The sequence below is a fragment of the Parasteatoda tepidariorum genome, chromosome 6, assembly GCF_982258835.1.
Source record: "Parasteatoda tepidariorum strain Cologne lab strain chromosome 6, Ptep-v5.0, whole genome shotgun sequence".
Taxonomy (NCBI): Eukaryota; Metazoa; Arthropoda; class Arachnida; order Araneae; family Theridiidae; genus Parasteatoda; species Parasteatoda tepidariorum.
Genome location: NC_141760.1, coordinates 73,956,329 through 73,976,085, shown reverse-complemented (window position 1 = coordinate 73,976,085; position 19,757 = coordinate 73,956,329). Strand labels below are relative to the sequence as shown.

The 19,757-nt window shown below is 25.4% G+C and overlaps 1 protein-coding gene across 1 annotated transcript in view; it reads right to left on the bottom strand.

The window, feature by feature from the left end:
- LOC107455154 (neuroglian) overlaps positions 1 to 18,657 on the bottom strand; it is a 40,148-nt gene extending 21,491 nt beyond the window's left edge. The window contains exons 1-12 of the mRNA XM_087166034.1: positions 18,423 to 18,657; positions 15,997 to 16,245; positions 13,810 to 13,997; positions 11,738 to 11,891; positions 10,593 to 10,753; positions 8,905 to 9,010; positions 8,623 to 8,810; positions 6,783 to 6,914; positions 5,922 to 6,065; positions 3,843 to 3,994; positions 3,613 to 3,733; positions 660 to 941 (exon numbers count right to left, since the gene is read on the bottom strand). Coding sequence (XP_087022160.1) covers positions 660 to 941; positions 3,613 to 3,733; positions 3,843 to 3,994; positions 5,922 to 6,065; positions 6,783 to 6,914; positions 8,623 to 8,810; positions 8,905 to 9,010; positions 10,593 to 10,753; positions 11,738 to 11,891; positions 13,810 to 13,997; positions 15,997 to 16,211 — 1,843 coding nt within the window. The 5' untranslated portion in view covers positions 16,212 to 16,245; positions 18,423 to 18,657. The remainder of the gene's footprint in view (positions 1 to 659; positions 942 to 3,612; positions 3,734 to 3,842; positions 3,995 to 5,921; positions 6,066 to 6,782; positions 6,915 to 8,622; positions 8,811 to 8,904; positions 9,011 to 10,592; positions 10,754 to 11,737; positions 11,892 to 13,809; positions 13,998 to 15,996; positions 16,246 to 18,422) is intronic.
- Positions 18,658 to 19,757: the final 1,100 nt, after the last annotated feature.

Sequence of the window (19,757 nt, the reverse complement as noted above, 5' to 3'; positions counted from 1 at the left end):
GTATTCCTGTAAATTTTACAATATTTTTTACACATTGTCAAAAATTAATACTTATATTAAATTTTTAAAAAATTAAAACAATGAACATATAAACAATAAAATAGCGATCTTTACGATAAATATATATTAATTCAGAGCATTAAAAATTATTTTAGATCATAATTTTAACTTTTTTAAATGACAGCTTAAGACAGTAGTTGTCAAACTTTATTGAGTAACATGTATTTGTGTTTTGCAGGTCTTGTCTGTCTCAATAGCTGACAAAGGACAACGCCTCCTATCCGTGGCAAATCCCTTCCAATTTCTAATTTATATATATATATATATATATATATATATATATATATATATATATATATATATATATATATAATATAAATATATGTATATATATGCATATATATACTCAGTATTATCTGTCAGACAATCAAACATCGTTTAGTTAAGGAGTAACTTATTTTTCATACTAAACTATTTTTATTAAAAAAATATAGACAGATAATACATTGAGTTTCAAAATAATTTTAAATCTGAACATATTCTTCATAAATAAAGAAAAATAGAAACATTAAATGTTTGATTTCAACATAGTTAATGTTTTATTAAGAAATTCTAATATTTAGCTTAAAGTTAAAAAAAATCATTAATATGCAACTAACCTTGAACTGTAAGAATGGCAGTGGCAGTATCTTCATCTAAATCAGTCTTAGCAACACAGGTAAAAATACCAGAATCCAATTCAAGTGTCTTTGAAATGGTCAAGGAATTATCCGAAGCTTGAACTATCCTAGGGTCTTGATCAAAGTCTACTAGCTGACCATTAAATAGCCAATCAATCTTTAATAATAAACTCGTATCCGCTTCAGCATTGCATCTAAAGGTTGCAGAACTTCCAGCAGCAACTTCAAAGTTCTCAGGAGGCTGGGTGATTTTAGTTTTACCTAAAAAATACATCACAGGTAAATGCCAAATAACTTTTCAAGTGCAATAACACGAAGAAACAATGTCTATTACAAGAATGGGTTATTGGTGAGAGTTGGGTAATTAGAGTAAGATTGGGGTTGTAACGAATATTTGGCCTATTTGTTGAATATTCATTCAAATATTTGGCCAAATATTCGGCAAAGTATTATTTGGAAAATTATTTTTCAACAAAGTTTTTTTTGGGGAGGTGGTGGAATTTTAATAAATTTAATAAAGGATAATCTAAAATTGTATTTTTTACAATACATTAGAAATTGTTTTTACACACATTTGTTAAGTTCAGAAACTTGTTAATTTATGTTCTAAAAGTGAAGTTTGAAGAACTGAAACTAGATTACTTGGTACTGAGCTATGAGTTTTATAATGCTGATTTTTTTCTTTCTTTAATTATATTCAGGCAAATCGATTTCATAGTTTTTTCAACACTTTATGTCTTAAACGTTGAGTACTTTTTTTGTTTTTCTGCTTTAACTATAGAGAAGCATGTTAATGGAGCATTTTTAATAGACTTAATTCTTTAATTGTCACTTTTTTCATGTACGGTAATACAGATAACTAGTAACATAGAAAACTGTGATTCTCAACATTATAGCTATATTTCAGAACCAAGAAGAAAAAATTCTCTTTCTCATTTGATTTTTATATCAGCTTATTTATTATGACAGTATCCTTTAAAAAGCATTTCTAATAAACTTTATTCTTTTATGGTCACTTTTTCGAAAAATACGGCAATGTGAAAAAGTTAAATTAAGACTTTTACCATTAAATCTTTCGTTTAAAATTTAAGAATGATTATTGTTTTGGTTTCTATTTAGCTTTTTTTCTTTTTACAAATAACTTTATGGAGTTTTTATTGGGACACAGCAATTAAGAGTGTTTCTATTTGACTTTAAATTTCCCTTTTCCTTGAAAATAAGTTAATTGGAAAACTGAAATGCTTAACTCTAAAATTAACTTTAAAAAATTAAGGTAAATTTTTCTTCTGTTTTGCTTTTGTATCTTTGTTTTTAATAAGTGTTTTTATGATTCCACTGCATTTTTGAAAGTTTTCTGATAAACATTATCTCTTTTAGTGTTTTATGGAAAAAAAATTTCTGGAAAATATTATTTTTAACATGAAAGTTTTGTTTTCTATTTCTTTTTTTTCTTTCAACTTTAATTTTTTTTATAGCCATTAGTTATTTTAAACCTTCAATATTTCTAAATATCTAACATTCATTTTTATTAATATCTAGCATTTATATTTAAGTTTTTTTTTTTTTTAAACTTTTACACCAGAACTATTATACAGCTAAATTTATACTTTTACCAATTTAGCTGTATAAAAAATATTTTGTACAGCTAAATTGGTTATTTTTCAATAATGAGCTAACTAATTTCTATATAAAAAATTATTATGAATGATTTTTTTTAAAAAAAGAAGAAAATTTCGCTGTTTGTCTGTTGAATATTTGATATTCAGCCCATTCTGTTCGCCGAATATTCAGCATTCAGTCAAATTACTATCCTTTACATCCCTAAATAAGATAATCAAAACTTAAAAAATACAATAAAGAGCAATATTTTGCTTGATGAATGAAATATTTTTAATAACACAAAGCTAATTTTTCAAGATTAATTACTGAAGAATTAATTTCTAAATAGAGTATATAAACTTAACAAATAAATTCAGAAAGTACAAATAATGATGCAAAGAAACGAAAGGTCAGGAAAGAAAGAAAAAAAAAAGGTTTATTTAGTTTTAAAAAAAATGAAACACAAAATTTTATAAGGATATGAATTGTTTTCGTACATGAAAACTACACAATTGATTAACATTACAAATAATTTTTATGAATTCCTTCAAATATAGAAAACATTAAACAGAGATAAAAAAAAAAGCATTAATTAATAAAAATGTCCTACTTTTTAGAAATATTTGTTGTTTAGTATTATTCATATAAACTATAAAGCTTTTTCTATTTAATTAAACTTTTTCTACAACTTTTAAAGGCACATAATAAATGATTAAGTTCCAAAAATTTCATATAAATGTATTATCATAATGAAAATTTTATGAATGCTAAAAACTCAATATAAAACAAACAAACCTTGCATTAATTTAATATTTTATAACTTCATCATTATTGTTACAGTTGCAAAGATGAAAAAAACCCTACTTTACACCCAAAAATAAATATCTTTTAAGGAAGAAAGTGAAAAGGTTTCCAATATATAAGAATTTATTTATTTGATCTTATTTTTTTAAATTTAATCATTTTGTTCATAAGTCCCTAACTTAACTATCAGTTTACTATTTAAAAAAACAATATTTTTTCAAAAAAAAAAAAAAAAAAAAAAAAATTAAGCATTGCAAAATTAATTTTATATTCTATTTTGAGAATTTTAATTTATGTCAGATTATAAAACACTTAATTAAGTTTTAATCAATTTATGCTAATTTAATAATTATATTATTTACACTCATTTTAGACTCACATGAATTATTTTATTTCCGTCTTCTCAATACAAAGTTTTTTTTTTTTTTTCAAAGACAAAAAAACTTATTTTAAGAAATAAATGCTTGTTTATTAAATAATTCTGTTTCACAATAAGCAGTAGGTAATTAATTTCAAAAGTAGAACATACCTTTAATTTCCAATTTTCCTCGAGCTTGAGTACTTCCTAATTTGTTACTAGCAGAACATGTGTAAACTCCTTCATCTGTTTTCAAAGCATTTGATATTTGCAAATCACCATTCTCCATAACCTAAAGAAATAAATCAATGTAAAATAGCCAAAAATGAAAATAATAATAATAATGACGAAAAACAAGAATAAAATAAAATTTAACATAAGAGATTTAAATTAATATTCACCTGATATCTTCCTCCACTCAATTCTTGTCTTTCACGAGACCACCTGACTTCAGGCTTTGGTGCACCAAACACACGGCATATCAAAGTAACAGTAGCAGTTACAACTGCTTTAGTGAGTGGCTCAGGTTCTTCAACAATGGTTGGAGGGAGAGCTTAATGAATTAAAAATAAACATATGCATGAGAAACTTCGGTTTTCTAATTGCATTAAGAAACAAGAAAAAAAACTTTTAATTACAAAAATGAAATGTTCTATTGCTTAAAAATATCTGTAAAACTGGAAAAACTTAAAACCTTAAGTTAAAAAAATTTATTTATGCTAATTTTGCTAATATATATATATATATATATATATATATATATATATATATATATATATATATATATATATATGTAGAATTTCTGTTGTACTATTCAAACTAAAAATCATCAGATTTGAAACACTTCCCAAAACTGCATGAGGACTTAAAAAATTCAATATTTAGGACTCTTGCTTTGTTTTAATCAGACAAAACAGAATGTGACATTAAAAATTTCTAAATAAACTGGTCCCCTATTTAAAACACCAGCAATTAAAATAAAAGCATGTTATGCATATTTGTCAGAATCAAGAATAACTACTCTAACAGACTTGTTTTAGATTAATCACAAATTTTCACTTGTATGTAGTATTATCAGTGTTTAATCACTACAAAGAAATCAGGATAGTCAAAATAAGATTTTTCAAATAAAAAAAAAAATTGTTTTGGAAAAAAAAAAAAAAGTCTTTTTAAAGACTACTGATGGAAAATAATACATGAAAGAGTATTTAGGAAATACAGGTTAAAATAAGGAACTATAAGTTCTCTTTAAGAACTTATAATACCTTATAATTTATAATTCAGAACTTAATTATTTTCCTAAAAGGAAATAAGCAAATTTCATCAATTAAGTTAAATATACAATATATACAACATACAAATAAATTACCCTTAGACCAATAGAAAAAGAGGAAGACCTAAAAATACCTGGTGCAGGACTATTATAAGTGAATTGAAAACAATAGGAAAGACATGGAGAGAATCAAAATATGTGTCTACAAACAGAGTGAGAGCTACGATAGAAGCCCTATGCTCTGATTCAAAGCGAAGAGGAATATGTATGTATACAAATAAATTGATTAAAATACACACACATTTTCTTATACTCAAAACAAAAATATTCATTTGAAAGAAATTGCAATACAAGTAACTGTTATAATACTGATAAAATTTTGCCTTGTTATATTATAATTAATGAGATAGCTGATTTTGTTTCCTTTTAAAAATTTGCCCATCTGTGACTCTACATTAGAAATGGATAAAAGAGATTACCTTTTAAGCAACAACAGATGATTTCTGTATTTAGTTTTTAAGGTCAACTTCCTCCCCCACCCATAATTAATGGCATCCATGTGCAAAGCCCTTTTGACAAAGGTAGCATATCGCAAAAGGAATTAATATTTTTAATACTTTGTGACTACTATTAATTCATAATCGCCATTTACTCCCCAAAAAATTTCAAAGTATTTTTACTTATTAGTGAGAAGCACTGAAATAGTGTTGAAAGACATGCCTAAAAATATATCAGGAAAGGCAAAATGCAATTAATAAACCAAGAAAATTTTTTTGCCATATTAAAGCAAAGAATAAGTACTTTGAAAACAAATCAATATCTATCAGCTGAGAAAAACTAATTTTTAGATAGAAAATAAAAGCAATAGTAAGCAAATGGCAATTCTCAAGCATTCATTTGAATAAATATATAATAATAATGTTAAATAAATTCATAAAGAGATACAGTTCAGCTTAGTACAAATTATTTAAAAGATATAAATTGTAAGAACCTAGAAAGATGAATTTTAGTCTGATTTTTTTTACCAAGAATTAACTTCACGAAATATAAGCAATAATAATTACCATCATGTATTTTGACATGTGGAACATTTACTTAAATTTATAAATATAATAATTAATAAAACAAATATCTTTTTTACAAAAACAACAGATAAGAACAAATTATTTAAAATGCAAATTTTTTTAAAAAGTCAATAAGAAATTACCTAAAACATTTAGATAAAAGTCCTTGAAAGCATAACCATGAACATTTGATGCGTTACACTGATAAACAGCTGTATCAGATTTTTCAAGACTCTCTATAATCATAGTATTTCCCTCAATTTTTCGCCTTGGATTTGTTGGAACCTCTAAAATAGATGGAAAAGATTCCAGGATTACAAAACTTTTAGAATTTAGAAATATCACTGAAAAACTTCAAGACTTATCAAATAATCAAGACAAAAATTATCAAGACTATTTTGCATTATTATTTTTTAAGAAATTTTTTTCTTTTTTTTAAATAGAAAATTTAGCTATTTGTATTAGATTGCAAAAACAAGCCACAAAAGTTAATAATTAAAATGCTTCAAAACAAATAACAATGAGTGTTTCCAAAAATAAATATAATGATTTATACATGAAAATTAATTGAAATGTTTTTACATATCTCAAACAATATAATGTATTTTTTCACTTAATTTTTCATAAATGTTGAAACTTATTGAAAAATCTGTAAATTGTATTATTCAGCAAAAAGAGTTTTGTGGTTTTTTGAAAATTCCCCAATATATGAAAATAATTTAATGATATTACCCTCCCTTGCTTTTATATTAGCATAGACAAATCAGATACAACTTTCAGTTCAATCTGAATAATAACATTAAGCAAAATAAATACAAAATTTATAAAGTAATCAAAATTAAATTAAAAATAATTCAATAAGAAATAAAGTAATACACATATTTTATAAAAGTGTTATCAAGATACATATCATTAAAGAAAATAAATAACTTGTACATTAAAATCAATCACAAAGTAAGAGAAGAATAAAATAAAATCATAAATCATTTGTAATGTATATTTACTTTCAATTGGATCTCCATTAATGAGCCATTGTAATTTAGGTTCAGGATAAGCATGAGCTTCACATACAAAACGTACTACTTCATCTTCTGCTGCATTTGTGTTATTAGGTGCAGTAATCCAATATGGTATGGCTAATTAAAGAGAGTTTTCATAATTTAGGTTCATGAGATTAAAAATTGATATTAATAGTATTTACAAAAACAGAAACTCTTCATTCATTTGGCGGCATTTCTGTCAATTTATTTTAAAACAAATTATTTTAATATTTACTTTAATAAAGTCAATTCTATATAAACTGAAATTGATATAGACAGTGAAAATACTACTAATAAAAACACCACTTTTCTATCACAATAAATTCTCTAAAAATAGAAATCAAACTTATATATGACACACTCATTATATACTAACTCATACCTTCCAACATCGAAGAAATAAAATAACGAGATTTTACTAGCGACATTTTTTAGGCTACGAGTAAAGCTTTGATACATCATGCATAACCATGTAAGTCAAGAACAATTCAAAATTGGAAACAATATAAGCACTTACATTCAGCGAAGTAAAAAATATGTGTATAAATGTTAATCTAAAGAAGATTTTGTAAACCATTATTTATAATCACTTAAACTATAAATACTCAACATACCGCAGTACTGGCAACAAAATCTGTAGAGGAAAAGACAAGTATTTTTGCCATCAGCAGATATTTTTTAAGAATTTCTTCAACAAATACGAAGAAATTTGAGAATATACAAATAAACAGGAGATAGTTGTAATATACAGGAGTCTTCGTTAAAAAAACAGGAGGCTTCATGGGTATGCTAACTAAAACTATCAAGCCTTTACAGAAAATAAATAAATAAGTCATGAAAACATCATGAGGGGGGGGGGGTTGCCACTACCTCTGAAGAGGTTGCTGTGGATTCCCGCCCATGTGAACCTAGAGTTCAATGAAATAGCTGATTCCGTGGCTAAAAATGCCAGAGATCTCAATCAAAATCACGTTGGCAGATGCAAATGCTTTTGCAAAGTCAAGACTAATTACCCCTTTAAAAATCAAAGCCCATAAAGATCAAATAACTAATCTTGACATCGATAGGAAGACAGCCACTACTCTCATCAGACTAAGAACAAAACATCATAAAAACATGAAAATTTCTACAGGTGGGACTAGAAAATATCAAAACTGTGGCAACTGTCTTAATCTGGAACTGACACCATATCATGTTTTTAACTGCCCTGCAGTCGCTGCAGGCCTTCACCTCTTAAACTACCCCTCAGACGGATTTGTATTCATTTAATGCCATAGAAATAACAAAAACTATTCAAGCACACCATGAAATATGATTCAATAGAGGATACGACACCAACCAAACCAATAAATAAATCTTGTATTATAAAATTATTGTATCAAGTTTGCTAATTGCTTATCCAACATTTTTGCTACTTTAGAGAAATTTTTAACTTAAATATATTTTAATAACTGATTAAATTGAATTCACAAGATAGCTGAATTATCATTCTTAGCCTAGTTCCGAGCTGAAATGTCTGATAGATATTTTATTACTTTGAGAAAAAAAATGTTCCCTTAAACACTTAAGTTAATTTTAAAGAATGATAATAGACATGATGAAAAAACAATAAACATCTATGAGTATCTATCCTGGTCTTACATTTCACTATCAGATGTTATAGTTATAAAATCAAATCAATTAGCTCAAACTACTAAAAACTATTGGATATTTTATAGTAAGTGCTGAAGATAATAATTTTACATATCAAATAATATAATTGTTAAATGAAATTATGTTTAAGTGGCTAGAAATTTATACATACCATTAACTGTAACAGAAACAGCATGAGTGATTGGTGTTCCAACCCCATTACTACCAGAACATTCGTAGGTTCCTTCATCACTGAAGTCAATACTCCGAATAGTTAGAGTTTTGCCATAGTTCTTATACACATATTTATATGAGTACAATTCACTGCCTCGCTTTGTCCACTTAATTTCAGGCAATGGACTAATGAGGTCAAAAATAAAAGAAATTTTAAATTATAATTATTAATGATGAATAATAATTATTATTATAAACTAAGAATAGCTTAAAAACTTACGTTCCTCCAAATATACAACTAATTTCTAATGGTTTTCCTCTTAATGCAACCATGTTTGGTGGCGATACATACTGCCTGATTGGGCGATGACTTGCCTGGCCAGATCCTAATAGGTGAAAAAGTAACATTTACACTCATTAGATTTTTCAGACTCTATAATTTAATTGTAGAGACAATAATTCAAATACCATGAATGTTATTTATGTTAATTCGTATTTGACACATAGCACATATTCATTAAAATGAAAAACTTCAGGGATCTTATTTGAAACTTTAAATAAATTAAATACAAATTAATGGTAGACACATTCAAAATTAGTAGTAATCAATTTGGCATTTAAAGTTTTTTTTGATAAAAATTCCTTTTTAATTAATAATTATTTTGTTTTATAAAAGAAAAACTAAGCTTAATTAACTGGAGCACACTCTGTGAACTCATGCATACTGACAAAATCAAATTTTGATTTCACTCTTATAAAAATTTTTTTGAAAGAATTATTAATTATCTTGATGTTTTAGTAAATTGCCCAGTAGCTCACAAAACCTTCAAAAGAATGGTTTTTAACACGAGTCTGGTTAAAGCTGTCAGAGAGTGGAAAAAATTGTTAAAACCATCAGAAACTGGTTAAAACTGTCAATACCGTCATATCACCTAAGACAATTGTTTTAAAATCACAATGCATATGAATTGTTTAAAATTATATTTAAAACATTTAAGTAGAAATATGAACAAGTATTTGAATGTATGCAAATAAATAAAATATTAGGCATATAAATGTTAAATTAAAAATAGTTATATCAAAATAGAAAGTACAGTTTCAAGCAGAAGAGAAAATGTAACTTTACATTCATATTTTCTTTGAAAAAAAAATTAAAATCTTACAACTGCATATCCAAATTATAACATAAGATGAATTTATACACAGAACTATCCAAAGAAACAAGAATAGTTTAAAATAAACATACTTTCATTAGAATAAATCAGAAAATGGTGTCTGCTGCTGTGAAAGCTGCACTTTGAGTACATTAACTTTTTAACTTAAAATTTAATATTACTTTGTTTTCTTTTAAACAAGGTAATGTTGTCATAAATAATAACTACAATATTTATAGTTCTTAAATAATTAGATTCTACCAATAGATATTTGTTATTATATAATAGTTTACATTTAAAGAATATTTTTGTCAAAAAGAAGTTTTTTTTTACTTTTTATAAAAATTATCTCTTTCAAGTGCATAAGAAAAGTAATATTTAATGCTTTACCTTATGTGTTGTATAAAATATGAATAATATTTATACTAAGACATAAATTACTTTTTAGGTTTTGACGGAAGGTATTTTTCATCACAATCAACAACTAAACAAAAGTCACTTTTAAAAAGAATGGAGAGAAAAGAACATTCAAAAGATATGTCTGATTGTTATGCTTTTCTCTTTTCATTGCACTGCTTTTTTTTGTCAAAGATGTAGAGCAAAAATGAATAGTGATATAAGAATTTTGTGATTTTTAAAAATAAAACAATTTATGATTTGATAAGTTTAAGACAATAATTTATTTTGATATATTGTTCAAATAATATGATTAATTTTGTTTAATATCAATAAAAAAAGATAAAAAGATACTTTAACTTAACATTTCTAATATTAGCATACATTCATTAGAAATCAATGAAAAATCATAATTTACCTCCAGATGGTTCGACTTTCAAAATGATTTTATTTCCGAATTTATATTCATTACGGGATTTAGATGTAGCACTGCATGCATACATTGCTTCATCTAAATCATCTTCCAAAGTTACATTTGAAAAATGTAAATCTCCTTCAGGATCAACAGTGATTCTAGAGCTATAAGTAGAAAAAAAAATTCAATCAGTTTTGATGAATGGCATAATTAACTTATTTTCAATAAAAATAATTATTCGTTTGAAGAAATACAAAAAATTTAAAGCACAATATAATCCTGATTGTCTGATTATAAAATATATGCAATTATCTGATATTTTAAACTTGAAATCAAACATAATTGAGAAGATTGGTTGTCACTTAATTAAAAAATAACCCTTTCTTTCTGTTTCAAGAAGAGATTTTTATTTTTGATGAAATGTTTTAAAATATTTTAAAGTTTATCAGCAGTGACAGCTATTTTCCGAAACTAGATAACAAAAAGAAATAAACTTTATTTTCATCATACATCCTTTATTAATGAAAGATGTAAGTAGTAAAGATACATACATACATAGTGGATGTATATCTTAAAATATGATAAAGTAAAAAAATAGTTTAATTATTAAATATTTATATTTGTAAGAAATTTATATACCGTGTATTTAGTAAAAATTATAGATTTCAAAAAATAAAATGCTTAGCATTTTAATATTTCTTGAAGCATAATTTAAATAAAAGAAAAGCTTGATCAAAAGAAAGTTAAAGTAAAGAAATTATTATATTGAAATGTTCATATCAGTCTAATTTATAATAGCAGCGATGACAAGAAAATAAATTATAATACCAGTAAGGATTTTTACAAGTCATTTAACAGTTTTAAAGCTTAATAATACATTTAAACACATTAGCTGTTAATTTTTGCCTTTTGCTTATACTTTAAGAATTTCCAAAGTAAATTGAGAATTTTGCAGAGAACTGTAAATTTTCTAAAGTATTTTGAAATTCCTTGAGAATTTGAGGTTTTCTCATTTTTCAGCAAGAATGGCCATTAAATGAACCAAAACTTTATATTTTTAAAAAACTTTATTATGCATTATAAAAGAGCAGACTATTTCATCTTAAGTTAAAATATTATAAATTTCAAATAGATTAAGAGTATGTTACCTATTTATAGTCCTTAATGATCCAGTGAATGATTGAATCATCCAAAAAATGGTTGGACGAGGATACCCTGTAGGAGGGTTACAGTTTAATGATAAAGGATCTCCTTCATTTACAACTTTTTCTTTAGCTTCCACATCAAGAAATGAATTCAATTCTGAAACATAGTTTTCACCAAACTTTAATAATAATCACATCAAAACAGAAACAATATCATTAACAAAAAAAAATTATTTTAATATCTTTAGCACTCTAAATTAAATAAAAATATTAAGTATACATAAAAAAAAAAATTTTACACTTACATTTTAGTGTATCTATTAATCTTACACTATATTACTTGCTAAAAATGAACTTTTCTTATTTAAAAACGATAAATTTTTTTAAAAAGAAAAACAGTAAGTATAAACTGGACAAATATCCGTTAAAGTGCTAGGTATTTTGAAAAAAATAAATTGTTAGGAAAATATAAAAAAATTTCAATTGTAATTTTTTTTTCAAAATTTTTTTTTGGCTTTCTGCCAAGTTAGACTGCAATTGATGCTACTTCCAAATGGTAATAGAAAAGTCTGGAGGGGAAAAAAAAACAGTTTGGTCTGATGATATGAAGTCAATCAAGGCTACTCAACTGAAACACTCATAGTGAAGTAAGGGGTAAAAAAAAAAATGGAAGGAAAGAATGAGTGGCTTAATGAAATAAAACTGTTGTTTTCTAAAGCAATTAAGCTAGAAGTAGACGAAACGCTCTTCTTAGAAAGCAAACATAGCAATATACCCATGTTATTATCCAATCTCTGTAAATAAATAAAAAAAGAAAACTTCAGCTGCTATAGATGCATGTTCTAATTCGCTGAATAATTGATTGGAATGCATTCCTATTTTAAAACCATTACAGAAACTTAAAAACTCAAATACTTGAGGGAAGACCATTCATAACTAACAGCGAGCATTTCAAAAATTGTGTTTTATGTTTTAATATACTTTATCACATGTATAGTTTAAAAAATATTTTTATATTCTTAATCTTTTCTTATCTTATTTTTTCTTATTGTTATCTTATTTCTTTTCTTATTCTTTCTTATAAAGAAAAAAATATTAAAAATATCCTTCATTTATAAAAGCTGGTGGAGTTTGAGAAACATAGTATTTTTGCAAAGTTCTCGCTAGAGATCCTCCTCGGAGAAAAATGCACTTTGAATTTCGAAAGAGCACTCATTTAACACTGTAAAAATTTACCGAATTAAATAATATTATATTATAACTGAATTTGATCCGCTAAAATTTTTATTTTACCTCTTATATCATTTTATGTGTATATTTCAAAAAGTAGTCTTTACACATCATAGAAACTAGAGAAAAATTCATAGCTTAAAAAAATAATTAAACGCATGCTAAAAGACACCTTCTGAGCATATTTTTTTCTTCAAAAAAAAATGTAAACTACGAAAAAAATTTTAATTGATAAATCTAATTATTTTTTTTTAATCTAACATAATCCTTTAAAAACTTTTTTTCCTCTATAATTCAAACTGAAAACTATGGAAAAAAAATGAACATTTAAAGGCTAATTTTTTTTAAAAAAAAAAAAGTATTTACTTAAAAAATTGTTTTAAAATTTAAAGTAACTTAAAAGATACGAAAAGATGAGAAAAGATTAATATACCAACTGAAAAAAAAAGGAGAAACTTATAAAAATTAAACCAGTTGAAAATGATTCTAACAAAGTGAATATTTGTATCAGTTATCAGAATCAGTGTGTAATTATTATTTCAACAGAGTTATTTATTTTTTTAAAAATTGGAATATTAGTAAAAAGGTAGTGTTTTTAAGGGATTTCGGCTAATTTTTACAAAAAAAGCTCATTTATAGTGTTGAAAGGGCAGGTAGAGCGGGTCACCGTTCTAAATACAATTAGGATGAACACTGTTGTATGCATAATAATAATGAACATTTTAAAGGAAAGATATATTTAAAATTTACAACAAGACATTGCTTATTTTTTAAAACTCTTTAAAAATAAAACTGAAATTTAGAAGAACATTTCAATATCTGTTAAACTAATTGGAGATACAAACCTGCTTTTCTTAAAAAGACCGAATTTGATACAGAAGTACCAAAACGATTTGAAGCATAGCATTGATATAAGCCTTCATCAATATCTTCTGGCTTTGTGAATACTAAAGTTCCTCTTCTGGGCTGTTGACTTATACGTTTATCATATGCAACATACTCAAAATCAAGACCATTTTTCATCCAACGATACCTGGAATTAAAGAAACTTTCTTAAAGCAAAATTCGTTTCGAAAATTAGTAATATTGCATTTATATTTCTCACTTGTACACAAAAGTATAATATTTCATAATTATCAATATTCTTTAACTATTAATTTTATCCGTTAATTCGAAGATTAACATTTTCATAGGAATATAATTTTTAAAAAAACTCAATTGAATATAATTAATAAATGTATTAACTATAATCAGGGTTGGTAAGTTTTTGACACATGACGGTTTTTACCGGTTTATACCATGGTTTTTACCGCCATGTCAAAAACCCATAGTTTTGATAAAACTGTGTTTTAATTTGAGTTTAACTGCTTATGATTTAAAACTAATTCATTTTTGGGCAATAAAATTAGAAAAAAAGTTGTTAAAAGATATTTAAGAACAGATTTTTGCATTTTCCCAACATGATTATATCAAATCATACTATTTGAAGTAAAATATTAGGATACTAAACAAAATTTTCAACATTTCCAAGCATCATTTTGTTTGGCATATTACATTACTGAAGAATGTCAAGTCATTCCTGACTTAGAGTTTGTTAGTAGTTACAAGTTTTGAAAGTTTTGTTTAGCTCATTTCTAATATTTAAGAAATGCCAAATTTTAAATTCTTCTTTTTAGTTCTTGAATTTATTAATAGTTCCAAGTTTTCTTGTTTGTTTATTTATTTCTAACAATTAAGAAGTGAAAAATTTTGAATCCTTTGCAAATCAAGCTATAATGATAAAAGTTAAGTATCACTATTTTAAATAAGTATATTACAATATTTCTGAATGAATGTATATCCTTCTATAAGAATACATGTATATAGTTGAAAAATCAATAGCAATCATTAACATTCATTTATAAAGGCAATTAAGTGAAAATTATATATTGTCCGCTATATGACATAAATGAAAGAAAACAATAGGTTTTTGACGGTTTTTACCGGTAAAAACACGGTTTTTACCACTGTCATGGCAAAAACCCAACCCTGACTATAATACAATTATAACATAGGTATTGATTGATAAAACGAAATTCCCTATCATGGTTTAATTCAATAATAAATAAATTTAAAAAATGAAACCTACATAAAGCTCAAGGTTTCCTGCCTCTATTACATTTGAGCCTATATGAGTTGTTTCATTTATCCTAATTCAATACAGTAACCTTGCAAAGTATGCGGAACATTTGAATGTATCACATGAATTGTTTCTTTTATGCTTCTTCACATAAAATTTGATTTCAGAAAAATATGAGAATTTCAGTTATAAGAAAAAATAAGATTAGCAATTTTTATCGATTCAACTTAAGAGGCAAGAACTATCCTAAAATCAACAATATTATGACATACTATACACTAAGATAATAAAAGAATGCAATTGAAAAGCAAGCACAAGATTATAAAAATTTTTTTTAAAAAATTTTTAATACTGTACATTCCAACATAACTTACTCTTTCTTGTCTTCAACAAAAACAATATAACGAGGAGCTTTTGTGTTATGAAATTGAGATTAATTTACTATTGAAGTTAGTTATAAAGAATCTAATGAAAGAAATGTAAATTTTAATGCTGCAAGCACCAGACTTGGTTACACTGCACCAATTTTAGAGGCCAATGCTTAATATGAAGGTAACAAAAAGTATCAGAGTTGTACTATGCCAGACATTAAAAAAAGGGGGAAAAGATTACTACGATGACCCAGGGCTATGCAGTCCGGATAACATGGAGGCAGACAGGAAATTTATGTACTTCAGTATTTATTTTTTAAAGCAGCAGATGGAACCTGTTTTTTAAAATATTTTTATTTCATTAAAAAACTACTTTATCTAAGGACTTAAATAATTATTTCAATACTAAGAGATGACCATAACATGCTTTTAAAAAATACTGAAACAAATCTAGCATCATCATTTATCATAATTTATACATTTATGCTCTTTTTAATAAATAAATTCAAATGAGGAATATGAAACATAAAAATAGGATATACTCTGGCTCAGGGTTTCCTTGAGCTTCACATTCCAGCATGAAGGGGTTGTCTTTCTCATCTGCTGTTTGTGCCACTTGATATAACTGCTCGTGAGGAGGCTGTTTAATGATTGTGGGAGGAAAAGGCACAATTGGTGGCTCAGCTGATTGTCCAAAACTTATTAAAAATGTCTGTGAGTAAAATGCTAAAAAATATATTGTAGTTGCACACAACATTGTCAAACTCCAAAGATTTCAAAAATAAAGAAACCTATAAAAGAAATAAAACATTTAAGTTTAGGAGAAAACTAATCAGAAAAATTTCATTTTTGTTGAGTTTTCAAACCCGTTTTGCAAATCAAAACACTGTAATTCTAATTTAAACTGGGTGCATAGCCAGATTTTTCAACAAAAAATAAGCACCTTATAAATACTTTTTAAGCACTCAAAAAATATTTTAAATCACTTTCCAAAAAAAAAAAAAAAAAAATCATAATTAGGATCTGTGCAGTAATGAAAAGTATTTTACTTTTTTATCGTTTAAAGTTCTCAAGTTATAAGCATAAAATCAATAAAATTCAAAAACATTTTCAAAAACTTTACATAAACTTAATAAAATAACTAATTTCCGATAAATATTGCAGAGAAAATTATGAAAATCATGCATCTTTTTAAATTTAGAAGACAACCAAGACAGCAAAAAAAAAAAAAAAAAAGCTTGTTTTAAGATAGAAAATTAAACACATTTTACAAACCCTGAATAAAAAAAGCACCTTTATGGGCTATTTAAAAATGCTACGCACCCTTTTCAGGACAAAATTAATCAGTCACATACATCACCATTCCTATTGTCACAATTTATAAACCATACACAGTATTTTCTGTTAATTAAATTTGTGACTTGGATATCATAATTTTTAATAACATAGTTTTTCAAATATGCATCAAGCTTCACCCTATATATGGATTAGATTTCAAGATTCCTAATTACTAATATGATTAAGGAATCAGGCTTCATGATTTAGAACATGCCATTAACTTCCTGAAAATTAAAATGATCATAAAACAGATTAAAAGTTTATCTTCAAACAAATGTGACTGATAAATCTTACCTTTTTACATTATGTGAAACATTTAAAGAAATAAAATGCCTTAGATACAAAAAAAAGAAGATAGATATATGTTATAATGAATTATAAAATAAATATACTCTCTAAATCAATTCGATAAAATTAATGAAAGAGCTTCCGAGTGAATCTCAAATGAAAGATGTAAATTTTATAGATTCTTCAACACATTTAGACATAGATATGAGCTGCAACAGTGAAGTCTAAGGTTCCGAGCTGTTATTATAAAGGACCAGGGTTATTTCTGGAGATCACTTAAAGCACATTAAAGCTTCAGATTGATCAGTAACAACTTACCTGAGAAAAAAAAAAGCTTTATGTAACACTGTCTAGATTGTTGACATTATGCAGTTAGTTATGAAATTGAGTATTCAGCTCTAGAGTCCCTGGCTGACAATTGACTTTCAAGGGAGCGTTTTAATGCATATACAACAATTGAAATAAATAAATTAGGGACAAAATTTTATTTAATTAGTGACAATCAAGAAAACCTGGGGAAAAAATGTAATTCAACATTTAATCCCTTAAGTTAGATAAGCAGTAAAAAGTCATTACAACAAAGTGTTAAATCTAAACCTGAAAAGGTTTTTAAAATTTTTTACGGCTAACACACTTGTTAAAATATACAAAAATTGTTTTATTTAAGGAGTTTAAAATAGCCTAGATCAGAAAATGATTTCAAAAACATGTTAATAAAAAAATCATCAGAAATAATTTAATTAATATATAAAATTGTATATTACATAATGAACAATGCTTTTAAGTAGAAAGAATGAGAAAGCAATCATCTCCATCTTTTAAAGCAAATTTATAAATACAATGATTTATTTTCAACACATAGCCAAATTTCTTTAAATGTAAATACAAAATTAAAGAGACTTGGCAAAAAAATTTTAGCTTTGAATAAACATTGCATTTTTATTATGGAAATACAATAATGCAAGACTATTTATCACGGCAAAGGTTTGGTAAAAGATAAAATGCGTATAATTGCATTATAAAATTAACATTATTTTGATAGATACCTACAACAAATAATAATAGCGCAACAAAGAAATGTGGTCATAACTCCACAGTATATTAGCTCTTAAATACATGAAGTATAACAGCTATAAAATTAAACTGATGATCAAATTATTTCGATCGTAAGAAAGTAAAATTCAAACAAACCAAATTTTACATAATAAAAATTTTACATTCATTACTTTTACAGGCTGGGTATGAAAAATAGATAAAGTGGGTCAATACACATCAAATAAGTGTTAACTTTAAGTAACTTTATTAAATTCTAGAAGATTACAAAATGTACTTGTTTACTTACAAATCACTAATTAACTTCACTTTACCAAGGTATAAAAATATTTCCAATCTAAACAATTATTTTACATCCTGAGTTTTATAGAAAATAGTCAATAATCAAGTAATAAAATTCACTTATAAAAATTTTTTTAATTTAATCATATTCTTTTTAATTTTCACATTTTCATTACAAAATAAATGCTTTTCAACCGTTTGTTATTAACTAGCAGCCCAACCCACACAAAGCGTTGCCAAATCGAATAAGACAAATTTTACAATTTAAATGCATCTCACGTGATATTGGTCAATGGACAACATAAAAGAAACAGTCATTGTGACGTCATACTTCCATTCCAAAATTCTTTTCTTTTGATTTGGACTATTAAATAATCATTCGATTTAGACTTAAAAATAAATTATCTAAAGCAAAACATAATAAATAGTAATAAGATAAGAAAAGAATACTAGAAAATCTAAAAGAGTAGGGGCCAACATTCTTTCATTTATGATTTAACTAATATAAGACGAATTTAAAGTTTAAAAAAATGCAGATATTAAATGGCATGACTCATATACATTTTTTTTCTCATAAATCTTTTAGACTTGTAATATCAATGAAATTTTACCCAGATACCTTTGGTAAAATTTCAACACTCTTTTAAATCCATTTAATCATTAAGATCATTTTTACAGGTAGAAGTTTCAGAAAACAATTTGATTTTAAAAACTAAGTTTAAAACATACTAATGATGGTATTTGATTGAAAATAAATAAATTGATTATTTTAAAAAAAAAAACGAACAGATATTTGAAATTAAGAGCTTAAAGGTTAAATAATTCAACTTTTCACGTTGTCCTTTTGGGAATAATCAGTGGAGTATTTTTTCAAATAATTTGCATTGTGAGGTCGAGGTTACCTAAAATAGGGGTTAACCGAAAATTTAAGCATCAAAAGATCTAAAAGCAATACTAATTAGCCTAGGAAGACCAATTTAAAAGTTATGCGAATTGCATACTTTTGAGAATACTCTATTATATGACTGAGTAGCAGTCAAACTTTCTAAGTATTGATAAGCTATTTAGAGAGGGAAATAAAAAAAAAGATAAAAAATAGATAAAAAGAAATTTCTGCCCTTTATTTTTCAGTTGTTGATTATATTATTGCTAGGGCTTGACTCATTAAATAGACATTTGAATTCTTTTTAAAAAGACTTTTGCTACGACAGATTTTTTTGGAAATTTTTTTAAAGACTAGGATCTGAAATAGTTTTATGACGGTTATTCTTTAGGCAATTGTGTCAAAATTAAAAATTCGAAAAGTTAACAAAAATTAATAAGTTAGTATTTTTGTCGAACT